Source organism: Octodon degus, unplaced genomic scaffold (assembly GCF_000260255.1).
Source record: "Octodon degus isolate 3935 unplaced genomic scaffold, OctDeg1.0 scaffold00302, whole genome shotgun sequence".
Classification (NCBI taxonomy): domain Eukaryota; kingdom Metazoa; phylum Chordata; class Mammalia; order Rodentia; family Octodontidae; genus Octodon; species Octodon degus.
Window position 1 is genome coordinate 699,109 of NW_004524878.1, and position 14,555 is coordinate 713,663.

General features: G+C 42.3%; 1 protein-coding gene across 5 annotated transcripts in view; it reads right to left on the reverse strand.

The window, feature by feature from the left end:
* The window catches only part of Ric3 (RIC3 acetylcholine receptor chaperone), a 46,621-nt gene extending 37,041 nt beyond the window's left edge, over window positions 1-9,580 (reverse strand). For all 5 annotated transcript variants that reach the window (XR_002819376.1, XM_004647329.2, XM_023707611.1 and 2 more), the window contains exon 1: window positions 9,405-9,580. Coding sequence is in view for 4 of the 5 variants with exons in the window: in XM_004647329.2 (XP_004647386.1) it covers window positions 9,405-9,528 (124 nt within the window). In the remaining variant the exon portion in view is untranslated. The remainder of the gene's footprint in view (window positions 1-9,404) is intronic.
* Between the last annotated feature and the right edge of the window lie 4,975 nt (window positions 9,581-14,555).

Genomic DNA, 14,555 nt, shown 5'->3' on the forward strand with positions numbered 1-14,555 from the left:
GGGGATTGAATTCAGGATCCTGCACTTGCCAGGCAAGCACTTTTTCTACTGAGCTATCTCCCCAGCCCCAAGAAATTCATACCTGCAAAAAACTGAAGTACAGGAACATGCAAAAAATCACCATCCACAGTTCCATGATCCAAAATAACCAGTTAAATTGATATTTCTAGTGAATAAGTCTTTACTTTTTCACTTGTATGAACAGACTAATGTGATTCAAAAAGCAATTTCAAGTAACTGAAACATTTTTAAAATAATCTAAATGATCTATCAGAAAGACACACTGATCATAATCCAGGGTGATATGAACTTATTTTACTATTTTTCTACTTTTATGTTTGAAAATGAAATTTAATAGTTTTTAAAATTAAGAATGACATATAGCTGAGAGTGATGATAAAGACACTGAATAGAACAACAAATGCTCTGAAAAAAATTGCAAGAAACTAAAATCCTGGGTCAAATTTAAATAGATAATACAACAGAAAATTATGAAGCCCTGTAAGCAGTTCTAAAACATCAAATGAACAGTACAAAGTAGATGAAACCTAGATGAGCTACCTAAAATTAAAGTGAGCTTCTAAGATTAAAATAAGTTCCTAATATCTCTCTCTCTTTCTCTGTCTCTGTCTGTCTGTCTCTGTCTCTGTCTCTCTGTCTGTCTGTGTGTCTCTGTCTCTCTCTCTCTCTCTCTCTCTCTCTCTGTCTCTCTCTCTCTCTCTCTCTCTCTCTCTCTCCACTCCTTCAGAACAGATATCTGATATTTTATAAGAAAGAAGGGGCCGGGGAGATAGCTCAGTGCTTGCCTTGCAAGTGCAAGGTCCTACAAGAGCAGTTTCTACTAAAATGAAAAGACAACATTTAGAATTCGCATCTACCACAGTCAAATCAGCACATAAAATATCCAAAATCTAAAGCAATCCCTAAGAAGCATTAAATACAGACTTATAAAAAGGAGCTTAGAGAATAAAAATAGATGGTTACTTTTACATCTGCTGTTATGTGCCGCTCTAAAAGCCCTTGCTAAGAAAGCACAACGTTTTAGCCTTTAGTTGCTACTCACAACTATGGCATATGAGGAACAGCTGAAGGATCTAGAGATGTTCATAAGACAAGAACCTAATACTAGTCTTCAAATTCCTAAACTCACAGTTTTTCCTCTTTAATCCATGTTTCCTCCTTTCCTATTCTGGTAAAAGATACCACCACCTACCCATTCACCTAAGGCTGAAAACAATTCACAAGGGTGATATGAATTCATTTTACTATTTTTCTACTTTTATGTTTGAAAATGAAATTTAATAGTTTTTAAAATTATGAATGACATATAGCTGAGAGTGGCGATAAAGATACTGAATAGAACAAATGCTCTGAAAAAATTCCAAGAAACTAAAATTCTCAGTCAAATTTAAATAGATAACACAATAGAAAACTATGAAGCCCTATAAGTGGTTCTAAAATATCCTTCACTTTGCATTTCTCTTGTAAAATGTTTCAGAATTATTTTCTTCTCTCCAACCTAATGCTGATAGTACTCCTTGCTCCAGACCCATATTCTCCCATGGGACCCACGCACTCAACTCTAGCCACCACAAGCACCACAGCACCATAAGGAACTTAATTCAAGCCATTAAAATAAATGGGCATGTTTGTTGGAAAAAATCAGGCGTGGAGGTGGGATAGGGTGAGAAAGGAAAATAGAGCCAACTTCAGAAGAAACCCACAAGTGAAAAGGACAGAAAGTGAAGCTGAAGCCCTGATGAGCCTGGGAATGTCTGAAACAAACCACACTAGAAGCCAATTCTAACACAGTCTTTGCATTTTTATGCAAGACAATAAAACTCCATTCTGGGCCGGCCAGATAGCTCAGTGGATTAAAGCACGTGCTTAGGCAGCTGCAGGGGCTGGGCCTGCGAGCCATGCGGCCCCACCCTCTGGGCACGCTGAGACAAGGACTGAGACTGGGTGTGGTAGCCTGTGCCTATAATCCCAGTGCTTGGGAGGCTGAAAACAGGAGAATTACTACAAGTCCAATCTACATAGTGAGACCCTGTAGACTCTGTAGACCTTGTATTAAATGATTTTTTTTTTTTTAAATCTTTCTGTCTTAAGGCAATTCAAGCTGAATTTTCTTGAAGAAATGAGTGTACTGACTGATGAGACCAAGAGAACTGATCTCAAGGTCTCTCGGTGTCACACAACCAGCTTTTCATTCACAAAATACATAAGAAAGAAGCCAATACACTACTGCCAAGATGTCCTTTCTAAAGCTGAACTGAATGTCTCCTACTTGCAGTTTATGATGGCCTCCTTGGCCTTTAAAACAAAATCCAAATCCTTTAACTGTGTCAGGAAAAACTAACAATTTGGCCTCTGTTCACTTCGATGGTCTCAGCTCTCAAAACCTCTCCGTATTTCAAGGTCTTGTTTTGTTTGTTTGTTTGTTTGTTTGTTTGCTCTTGTTTTCCTGAATGGTCTTTCTTCTTCATTTAGATGATTAGAATGAACACACACACACACACACTCACTGTAGAATTACCTTCTCAATTTAGGCAAAGAATTCTAAGTTGGCTTAATATCTAAAACCCAACCAATTAAATTGGTTAATACTGTATGTCATATGAATGTGACATTATCAATAGAGTGTAACGTTACATCAACCAATGATAAACACACAGGATCATCTCAACAGATACAAAACAAAGCATTCAACAATTCAGAACCCTATTCAAACTAAAAACATTCAAACTATAAATAAAAGGGAACTTCTTCAACCCGATAAAAACAGCTACATAAAGAGCAGCTATCTCTTCCAACAAAATTATGCTTAGTGGAATGAAAGCTTGTCTTTTAAGATCACAAACAAGCCAAGATGTTTGCTCTTACCACTTTGATTCAACATTGTACTGGAGGCTCTAGTTGGGGCAGTTAAATAAGAAAAGGAGATAAAAGGGATTTCAACTGGAAAGAAACAAAACTATCTCTTTTCTGACAAGAGGATCATGATTAAAAAACTAATAAACAATTCTAACAAGATGGTAAAACAGCACTATATATTTATTAGTTATTAATATACAATTACAAATTAATGTATATATAGAGAAGTAGTCTATACTTCTTTATACTAGCTAAGAACAATATGAAAATAAAGTTTAAAATCTGAATTTAGAGCCAGTGAGACAGCTCAGCAGACTAAGTGCCTGCTTAAGCAAGTGCAGGGACCAGGGTTCGATCCCTTGCACCACATGCTGTGCCAGCCCCACCCTTAGTTGCGCTGAGCCAGCCACGGAGACGGCATGGTGGCACACACCAGTAATCCCAGTGCTTCTGCAAAGGCTGAAAACAGGAGGATCACAAGTTCAATCTGTAGTAAGATCCTACACCAAATACATTTTTTAAAAATCTGAATTTAAAACAACAACATAAAGATAGTATGGTACTGATATAAGGATAACTATACCAATTAATGAAATAGAATTAAGAGAGTCTAGATATAAACCTTCACACATTCAACTGACTCTGTGTGTGTGTGTGTGTGTGTGTGTGTGTGTGTGTGTGTGTCTGTGTGTGTCTGTGTGTGTGTCTGTGTGTTTGGTACAGGTCCCACTACACCGATCGGACTCCTGGTGATTCTCCTGTTTTCAGCCTCCCCAGTGCTGGGATTATAGGCTTGCGCCACCATGCCCGGACTCTGTCTCAGGCTCAGTGTGCCCTGGGGACAAGGCCAGCGCAGCATGCGGGACCAGGGATCAAACCCTGGTCCCCACATTTGCCAAAGCAGGCACTTTGTCTGTTGAGCTATCTCACCAGCCCTCAACTGACTTTTAATAAGGGTTTAGTTATAAAACAAGTGAATAGAAAAGGAGCAGTCTTTTCAATAAATGGCGCTAGAACCTCCGTATGAGTGCTCTCAACATAAGGATGATCTCTTATTTCACATCATATACAAAAATTAAAAGGCTCAAAAACAAATGCAGCAGCACAAACTATGAAATTTGAAAACACAAGTATAACTCTTCATGACCTTGGATTTGACAATGATTTATTTTTATCACATATGACCCTAAAAGTAGAAGCAACAAAAGAATAAACTAGATACATGAAAATTCACCAAAATTTAGAAGTTTCTTCTTCAAAGAAAGACAATACACTAAGCGAAAAACTCCAAATTACTGTATATCAAAACAACAGTACCTAGAATGTATAACGAATTCATAAAACAATAAACAGACAACCCAATTTTTAAAAAGACAAAAGGACTTCCAGGTGTGATTGAAAAGTACAGTGTTTAATTTTTTTAAAGTATTACAGTAAAAGACACACTGCCCTTAATCTCCCTTAAAATACTGCCCCTATTTCAACCCTCATCGCACCATTCTTGCCACTTTCTGAAGCAGAGCTGGGGGTCCTCTTCATGAAAGTCTTCAGCTGCACTTACGGTTGCCTCAAATGTTCTGCATTAACTCAGAATGTTTACTTCTCATGATCATTTTGACTTTGAACAAGAGTGAGAAGTCACATGGCACCAGATCTGGTGACTAAAATGGATAAAGACACCGCATCGGGATATTTTGTGAGCCTGCCTTTATACTGGACAGCATACAGCAGCAGCATTCACCATACTTTTTAATCATACCTGGTAAAGACATTGACAAAAGAGGACTTCCACAACCACATCAGAAAGTGGAAGGAGAGCCGGCAAGTCAGCTCAGTGGACTAAGCGCCTGCATAGGTAAGCACACGAACCAGGGTTCAATCCTGATACCACATGCTGCACTGGCCCCACCCCAGGCACCCTGAGCAGGCCACCCAGACCTGTAATAACAACGCTGGGGAGGCTGAAAACAGGAGGATCACCTCGAGTCTGAGCTGCGTAGTGAGACCCTGTATCAATACATGTTTAAAAAAAAAAAGAGAAAGAAAATGGACAGAACAATAGCATAAGTATGTTAAAAGCAAGGGTTAGTACTTTGAGGGGCATTAATGGCAATACATCCTAGACTGTTCTTTTTAATTTTTTTTTCTCCAAATGCCTTCAGGGCAGGTTTGGCTGGCTGGAGTGTTGTGGGGATCGAACTACAGCAACCTGAGGCTGACAGCTTTGTGGAAGCAGCCACTTAAAGGACTGAGCTAGGGCCAGGCCCCCAAGACTCTTCTAATTTAAACATTTACCTTATATTTTGATATCTAGTACATGAAAAGATGCTTAATGTCATCAGCCATCAGGGAAATATAAATAAAATGCTAATAACACCGCTTCATACATACTAAGATAGTTACAACAAAAAAGACCAATAACAAATGTTTTTTCTGGGGCCAGGAAGGTGGCTCAATGGAATAAGTGCTACCCTGGCAAGTGCAAGAGGCTGAGTTCAATCCCCGGTTCCGCTAAAAAAAAAAAAAAAAAGTTTTTCTGGAAAAATCTGATCACAACATAAGAAAACTACGCAAGTTTACATGGGATGGAAAAAGAGGCAGACAAAGCCAAGAACAGAGAACTGTTTATTTGGACTTATTGGCAGAAGTGTGGTCAAGGGTGGCAACAATACCAGTGAGTTCCCATGGTTTGGGTCAGGTGGATTATACAGTGGTTAAGGTAAAAGTGACTTCACCTAAGCTGGAATGTATTTCATTTACCTCAAAGACACTATGCATATTCCTGATCTTGGTGGTGTCAGGTGTTCAGAAAGTTCCAGACACTACTCTAATGGTTTTGTTTACTTATAGTATATCTGTAAACTATTAGAGAGAGGGTACCATGCTTACTCAGGGACAATCATAGTATTATGACCCAAGATGGCTGTACACAGGTCAAGCTGGGTCCCTACAGTTGGCAAGATATCGAGAAATAGGAACTTTCATATACTGTTTGTGGAAATGTAAAATGGGGGGGGGGCTGGTGAAATGGCTCAGTGGTCTAAAGCACCTACTTAGAACAAGCTTAAAGCACAGGGACCGTGGTTCAATCCCCCAAAACCACATGCCAGCCAGCCCCGCCCCCTGGTGGGCTGAGCTGGCCACACACACACACAAATAAATAAAAATTTAAAAAAAAAAAAAGAAATGTAAAATGGGGTACCTGCCTTGGAAAATATACAGCAGTTCCTCGAAGGGCTAAGCATACAGTAACCATATAATCCAGAAATCCCCCCATATAATCCTGAAATGCCCACATTTTCCAAATGAACATATCCAAGAGGAATGACAATATAAACCCACATAAATTTGTAAACAAACAGTAATAGCAGTTACTCAGCCATAAAAAGAATGAAGTCCTGATACACGCTATAACATGAATGAGCGTTTGACTCATTACGCTAGGTTAAAGGAACCAATCACAAAAGACCACAGGCAAATCTACAGAGACAGAAGGTAGATTCCGGTTTTCTCAGCCTGGAGACTGAGAAGTTGGGAGGATACTGGCTAAAAGGCCAAGTATCTTGGGGAGATGATTAAATGTTCTAAACTTTATCGGGATAATGGCTGCAGACCACTGACTCATACACTTTAAACATGCAAACCATGTAGTCTGAAAATTAGATCCCAAGAAAGCTGTTACAAAACAAACAAAAAAGACATTTCTCCTCCTTCATAAGGCTTCTGGTGTTCTAATAAAACTGTCTTCACTCTTCCCCTATAGACCTGGATACCCACAGTTGGTAATTCTTTACACTTACCTGTTCACATGCCTGTTTTTTCTGCTTAACTGTGGGCTCCTTGTGGCAGGGGCTGAGTTCATTTCTCTTGGGATGGCAGGGTCTATACACTGTGTATACCACACACACGACAGGGTACAGCATCACTAGTTAAGATTATCTTTTGTGTGTGTGTGTGTGTGTGTGTGTGTGTGTGTGGAATCGGGGATTGAACTCAGACCCTTATGCTTGTCAGGAAAGTGCTTATTCCACTGAGCCATCTTCCCGACCCCAAGATTATCTTAAAAGTCGTCACATGGAAAGGGGGCTCTACTTGTTTAACGTTCCCCAGTGGGTAACACAGAAGGGTCATAACAGGAGCTGCCACTCTGGATTTCTGGATCCTGTGATTTCTCTGAATTTGCATTCAAGTTTTGGGTTATATGTATAAATGGTATGTATATTTTTCTAGAGAGAACATTTATAGCTTGTATCAGAGTTTACATAACCCCCAAATGGTCAGGATTCATGGCTTTTAAAATGTCATTGCGTGTCTCAGTTACTTTTCTCTTGTTGCTGGGAAAAATACCCAACACCCAAAATGAAGGAAGTTAAGGTTTATTTAGCTCACAGTTACTGGCGGTTTCAGTCCACACGTGGCTGGCTCCAAGGCAGAGCGGCCCAGGGCAGGGAGCATCCAGTTCATGGCGGCGGAACAACAACAATGGCAACAGAGAGTCTGTCTCTCTGTTTCTCTTATATTGCAATCAGGCTCTCTGCCTCAGGCTGGAGGAAGTACACAAACCCATAATACCAGCAGTTCTATAATCCATAATCCCAGCCTTGGATCACCCATAATCCCTGTGGATCATGAGTTAATCACAAACTCTAGAAATCCCCATGAATGCATGAGACTTTGGGGGGACAACTAGATACAAATCATAACATTGTGCTAGGGTAGAGATTTCAATGAGCAAACTTTAATTACTGGACTCTACTATCCAAAGTAGTCCCTTGCCTACAGTACACCACTTCAATCACTCATAGTGTTGGGCCTGGGAGATAGCTCAGTAGAATAAATGCTTGCTTGGCAAGCGCAAAGGCCTGAGTTCAATTCCCGGGTCCTCCCCCCACCAAAAAATAAATAAATAAATAAAATAACTCATAGTGTAACAAGCAAATTTCGTAATCTCAAATGTGTTCAACTGTAAGTATTTGTTGACTGCCCACTATATGCCAGGTGCTAGCAATAAAACAAGGAAGACAAAGTCTCTGCTGTTATAAAGCTTCCATTCTGAAGTGGACGTCAGACACACACACACACACACACACACACAAAGAAACAACTAGGAAAATTTTATCCCATTTATGATACCAATAATGAGGAAACTAAAATATAATGGAATCAGGAACAAGAGGGGAGGAGTTATTTTAGTTGGGGCTATCAGTGAATCTAAGGAGGTTACCTGTGCGCAGAAAACTGAATGAGAAGGAAGGTGAAAGAAGAGCACTCCAAGAATTTTTTATTCAAGAATAAAGAATGGCGCCAATATCCTAAATTGAGAACACTGAACACAGTACTAGCACCTGGGTGCTCAAGGGTGGCAGCCACGTCTAATGCCCACTCTACACCCTCAACAACACTCACAAGACTCTCTCCCATCCCATTCAATAGGACTTGTTCAACACTGTTTATCATAATGGGACTTCAGCTCAGTAAAAAATCACTTTAAGAGGAAAAATTGCTTTTCACTGCTCAGGATCATCATGAATTTACTCTTCCTCAAGGTAAGTCATGTGGTTAGACAACGAGTAAAAACCTTTTGGATTCTGCAATAAGACTAAAAGAAAAAAGTGAAAAGTAATTAAAGACATTGTAGAAGTCTCTTCCGGTCCTACAAGCATAACGTTAATCAAATCCTATTTAAGAAATCTCCTCCAGATAATCTTGCAAGCGTTAATTTTATTAACTCCAATCTGCCCACCACCCCTAGAGACTGACACTTTGCATTTATAGTATTTATAATCGAGGAGCATCCAACCACAGCTGACAGGCACAAGAAGGAAGAGAATTACAGTTCATAGGGAGCTGTCCAGCAATCATCAGGTGGAACACGAAGAAGTGTTCAGAGACTGCAATCGCGTCTCAAAGACGGTATGAGGATAATTTACAGGAGAAAGTGGCCTACAGAACTTGGTGGCCGATTGTTCTGGTCCCTCCTGTCAGCCTTCAGCATCCATACCTTGACAATGATTCTGTTAGAAACAAAACCCTGAAAGCGATGGAAAGGTGGATTTTTAAATATCACAGTGAGTCAACTGCAAAAGATTCACAGATAAATATGAACGCGGTGGGATTGGAGTGCTCTGTTCCTCTTTACCTTAGGAACTGAAACTCGGGTTACTAAGACCTTCTAAGTTACATTTTGAAAGGCGCTGGTGCCCGCGCTTGTAGATGCACACAGCCTGGAGCAGTGCGTGCCCCGCAGCAAGCTGCCGACACTACGCAGAGAATTAAGGCTAATAATACCGATCCCAGCTGGCTTAATTACACGCAAAACACGACAGAAAGCGCCCAGAAACTCTAAAAAAGGGGAGCCGTTGCGATTCCGATGAACAGATGGTGAGAAGGTGAGTGTTCTGCGGGACCCGGACAGGTGCGGCTGGGCCACCCTCCGCCCGCCGGGGTCGCCTCCTCTCCCGCCCCCGCCAGCGGCCCTGCCGAGGCCCGCCTCACCCGCCAGCACGGCGCTCGCCGCCTCCTCTTACCTCCGGGCGCCGGGGGCGGCGGCGGCTGCTTCCCGCGGGACAGGAAGGCTTTGGGCAGCAGCAGCGACGCGGCCAGGACGAGCCCCGAGGCCAGGGCCACCCTCTGCACCGTGGAGTACGCCATAGCTGCTCAGCGCTGCACCTCGCCGGCGCCGCCCCAGGCGCCGAGCCCAACCTCGGAGGAACCGGAACCGGAACCGGAACTGGAAGAACGGCGCGGGCGCCCGCTCGCTGCCGAACCGGGATGCGAGGACGGCGTCGCGCGAGGGACATGCTGCGCTGGAGTCGCTGCCTCCACCTCCGCGGTTGGGGGACCATCGGCTGCTCCGCAGAGGTTACCCGTGTCTGGAACTTGCTCTCATTTACAGCACATCCCAACCTTGTCCTTGTGTGGCCACCACCTCTCACCGCATGCATTTGGCACTATTTCCCACCACACGCCTCAAAAAACTAAAATTAAAGAAACAAAATGAGTAAACTACGAGACTAAAGAGTAGGAAATAGAACAGCAGACGAGCGATGCTAAATACGTATTAAGATGCACAGCAACATGGTCCAATTGAAACAATATCAACCACATAGGTAATATAGAATCTTCGTTGCTGTAGTTTTAAAAAGTAAAAGTAGACAAGGTTGGCTTAAATAATATTCTTATTTCGACCAGTACACCCAAAATATCACCACTGCAAAGTGTGTTGTGCTAGTCCGTCAGTGACTCAGTAGCCCTTTGAAGCTTGTCGACTACCATATTGGATCATGAAGGTGTAAAGCATGAAAAGTTGAGTGACACGGAAGGAAAGTCTGTAAGAAGCAAACTAATTCACATGTAAGAACCTAAAAGGCTTGGGATTCGGAGGGATTGATTTTCTTTAAAGGCAGGGATGTAAAATAGGGCTGAATAACAAAGGGTTGGCTGAAAGTCTAGTTAAGAAGCAGGTGATGTCCTTCAAATCTCCTTCCCCGCTATACAGCAGCTTGTACTCCTAGTGGTCTTCCTGTTTTAGCCTCCCCAGTGCTGGGATTACAGGCATGCACCACCACACTCAGTTTCAGTGGCCAGCAGGGGTCAGTATAGCTTGTGGTACCTGGGGTCAAACCCAGATCCTTGAGCTTGCCAGGCAGGCGCTTACACTGCCGAGCTATCTCCCCAGCCCCTAGCTAGAGTCATATTCATTGTTGCAGGCAGGTGGAGTGTGGGGCTGGAAGATATAGGAACCTCCTTAGGGACATAGCTATTGGACAGCTTAAGTGTTGGCTTGGCTGCTCTCTTTGGTGACTTGATGTCATGGTCCTAGAAGCAGATGATCATTCAAAACCTCTTTAAAAACTCAGATCTTATCCTCAAAGGAGGGGCTTAGTTTTTCAAATAAAATATTGGAGAACTGGGATTAGAATCTGACAGCTGTAGACTAAACAATGAGCAAAAAATAAGAAAGTAGAGATAACAAGCACAACCCACTTAGTATGAAATGTGCATAAAAGAAGAAAGGCTTAAAGGTACGATGAGGGCTGGGGAGATACCTGAGGGGTGTAAGCACCTGCCTGGCCAGCACAAAGACCCAGGTTTGATCCCCAGTACCTGACATGCTGTGCTGGCCACTGAAATCAGGCAGGTATCGGCCCCAGAACACAAACCAGGCATGGTGGTGCATGCCTGTAATCCCAGCACTGGGGAGATTGAGACGGGGGATCACTATAAGTCCAAGCTGCATAGTGAGACCCTGTAGCAAATAAATAAATAATTTTTAAAAATAAAAGTACAGTGACAACCAGAGAGAGTCTAAGGTTGAAGAAATATTGTTCTTTCCTAAGGGAAGAGACAAGTATGTGTATACACTATGAGGGAAAATAGCAGAAAAAAGGAGGCGGAAAATATATGACCTTGGGGCCGGGGAGATGGCTCAGTAGGATAAGTGCTTGACTGGCAAACGCAAGGATCTGAGTTCAATCCCCGGTTCCGCCAAAAAAAAAAAAAAAAAGAAGAAAAAAAGAAAATATATGACCATGGGAGATCAGTGTCAAAGCAAAGCCCAGATCTGGGGCAGACATGAGGACAGACATTGAAAAACCAGTAGCAAGGGTCAGTTCAGAAGAAAGGAAATAGTTCAAGTACATATTTAAAAAGTTGTGTAGAGATGACAAATCAAGGAAGTTTTTTTCTCATCATGTCAGTCTTATTAGTAAAAGAATGTATTCAGTCCCATTATTTGAGAAAGAGCATGGCAGAATAGAGTGAACCCTTTCTGGTTCTTGTCTCAGTCCCAGAAGTTTATATTTGTAATCCCATGGATAAATTATTGGAATTCCATTAAGTTAATTCCAAGCTACTAATTTGAGTGTAACCCTCGGTGAAAATAAGGACACTAAGACATATAGTAGTTTGATCCCCAGTACCTGGCATGCTGTGCTAGCCACTGAAACCAGGCATATTTGTAGCTTTGGGGAGCCACGGGGTCCTAAGTCCAGCCATGGTGACGGCTATCTGGAACAAAGGCCTCGCCCCTGGGCCCACCTGGCTTTTATTCAGTCATGAATGAGGAATGCCATAAGGATGAATGACTGAGGATGGCAGGAAGGAGGTGAGTACTGTGAGCTGGGCTAGGTAGGAGGCCTGCATTCACCTTTGACATATGCAGAACGAAGGATATACAAGAGAGTAATCTGAATTACACAATCGAGATAGTATCTAATGTTTTGGGGTTGGTGCTTCAGCTCTGATGTGTAGTCTTTCAAGCCCCTGGAAGTCACAGCCTCTATATCTCGAAGCTTGATCCCAGCTAACAATGTGGAACATTGGCTCTTCATCCCATCTCAACCCAGCTCATACTAGAGAACGGCAGGTGGGAGTTCCAGGGAAACACACCTGCCATCTTCAAAGACTACTACTAGCACCTTGACTGGACTGATATGCACTACTTAAAGCCAACTGAAAGGATAAGGAAAAGCCCTAGCCAGCTCTGTACTTATCAATACATGGAAATAGGATCAGGCACAACCAAAATGGAAAAAACTGCCCTTCTTTCAAGGAAAGCTCCCCAGGTGGTCCTCCACAGCAGAAATTTATTTTTTAGTATGGTAAAGGTTTAGAAATGAGCAGAAGTTATTCAAAAATCACTCCAGCTTGGCAAAACACCTCACTTTGGAGCTGAAAGACAGCAGAGATTACTCTCGTTGAACACTAACAGAATCTACCAAGTAGTACATTCTGGGAAGGACCTGGCATCCCCCCAAGCAGCCCTTAAGCCTGGAAGACTCCCATTCCAAAAGACTGAGGAGGATACAGGAGGACCCTGGACACCATTATCTCAGCTCTCTGGTTACTAGACCAAAGGGAAAGCTGAGGTAATTACGAAGAGGAAGAGACTTGCTATGGATCACCCTGATCATTAGTGGCTTCATCAGAACTGAAACCTACTTCCAACTTTTATTTATTTTTATTTTATTTATTTATTTTTATTTTATTTATTTATTTTTATTTTTTGGTGGAACCGGGGATTGAACTCAGGCCCTTACACCTGCCAGGGAAGTGCTTATTCCACTGAGCCATCTCCCCGGACCCTTTCCAACTTTTAGACTGAGATTCTCTTGACCACCTTACATTGTTCCTGCATGTCTTCCAGTTCTTTGGGGTCAATAATTAGGAGACAGTCTTCACACATAGCAGCTAGCTCTTTCATTTTCTGAGTTTAATAAATGTATTGCTTTCTTATGTCCTTGTCTGACAGCCTGTGAGGCAATGCCTCAGGACATTTTTCTTTGTGAATTGGAAGATATGGTGGCCTATGAAATCAATCCTAATGTGAAAAACTTCTTTAACATTAGGGCACTTATTGAATTCTTATAGGGCAAGAAGGAGCTGAGGAAAATATGATTCTAGAGCATTTACCTTGAGTATTTAGAGTATTTAGTTATCAATAATTATGCAGTGAGCTTAGATTAAATTGACAGCTATATGAAGTCTCCCTGGAAAACAGGTACATCACAAGAGATTAAAGATAGAAGAAGTGGGAGAACAGAAGAGAACTTATGTCAGTCTTCTCTGTAACTGTGGCAAAATATCTGAAATAATACATTTATAAAGAGAAAAGTTTTATTTTGTCTCAAATTTCAGTTGCTTGGCTCTGTTGCCTTTGGGCTTGTGGTGGAGAGACCTTTACCCACTACAGTGTAACAGGAGGAACAATTCTGGAATTGTTCTGGAACAATCTGCTCACCTCATGGTAGCCAGGAAGCAAAGCGGGGAAGAGGAGGAACCCGCATCTCAAAATCTTCTTCAAGGGCATGCCCTCACACACGAGAAGAACAAACTTCCAGCAGGACCACACCTCCTACCTCTACCTCCTGAGGGGCAGTGGGCTAGGAACTGAACATTTCACACAAAGGCCTTTGGGCACACTCTTTTCATCCATATAAGCTCACCTAAGATACTTAGAGGAGTAAGAACTTCAAACTGCAAAATAAAAATAAGGTATGTGAGGAGGGAGATGGGGAAAAAAGAGGAAAGGGAGAAGAGACAAAGAAGGTAGAAAACAGATATGAAGCAGTAGCCTTCCCACCAGCCTCTGCTTATGGCCTCCTAGGTCCTATCCAGTGTGCTGCATTCCTCCAGACTGGGCTGGAGTTTGAGCCCTGGATGCTCTTAAAAAGTCTCTGGTGGGGGCCAGGGAGATGGCTCAGTAGAATAAGTGCTTGCCTGGCAAGTGCAGGGGCCTGAGTTCAATCCCCGGTTCCACCAAAAAATAAAAATAAACAAAAAAAAACTTTACAAATAAATAAAATTAAAAAAAAAAAGGGGGAGCTGGTGAGACGGCTCAGTGGTCTAAAGCACCTACTTAGAACAAGCTTAGCAAGGCTCAGGGACCACTGTTCAATCCCCCAGCACCACATGCCAGCCAGCCCCGCCCCCTGGTGGGCTGAGCTGGCCACACACACACACACACACACACAAATAAATAAATTTTTTTTTAAAAAAAAAAAGTCTCTGGTGACTCCCTCCAGCTGCCATATTGAGTTTCAGCTCATTGGCCTCCCTCTCAAGTACCTATACTCTTGATCCAAGTCATCCTCTCCTCCCCAGGCCAGAGTGCACTATGTTTATGCCTCTCCTCGGACACACATCCACACAATTTCCTTCAACCGTCCCCTTTCACA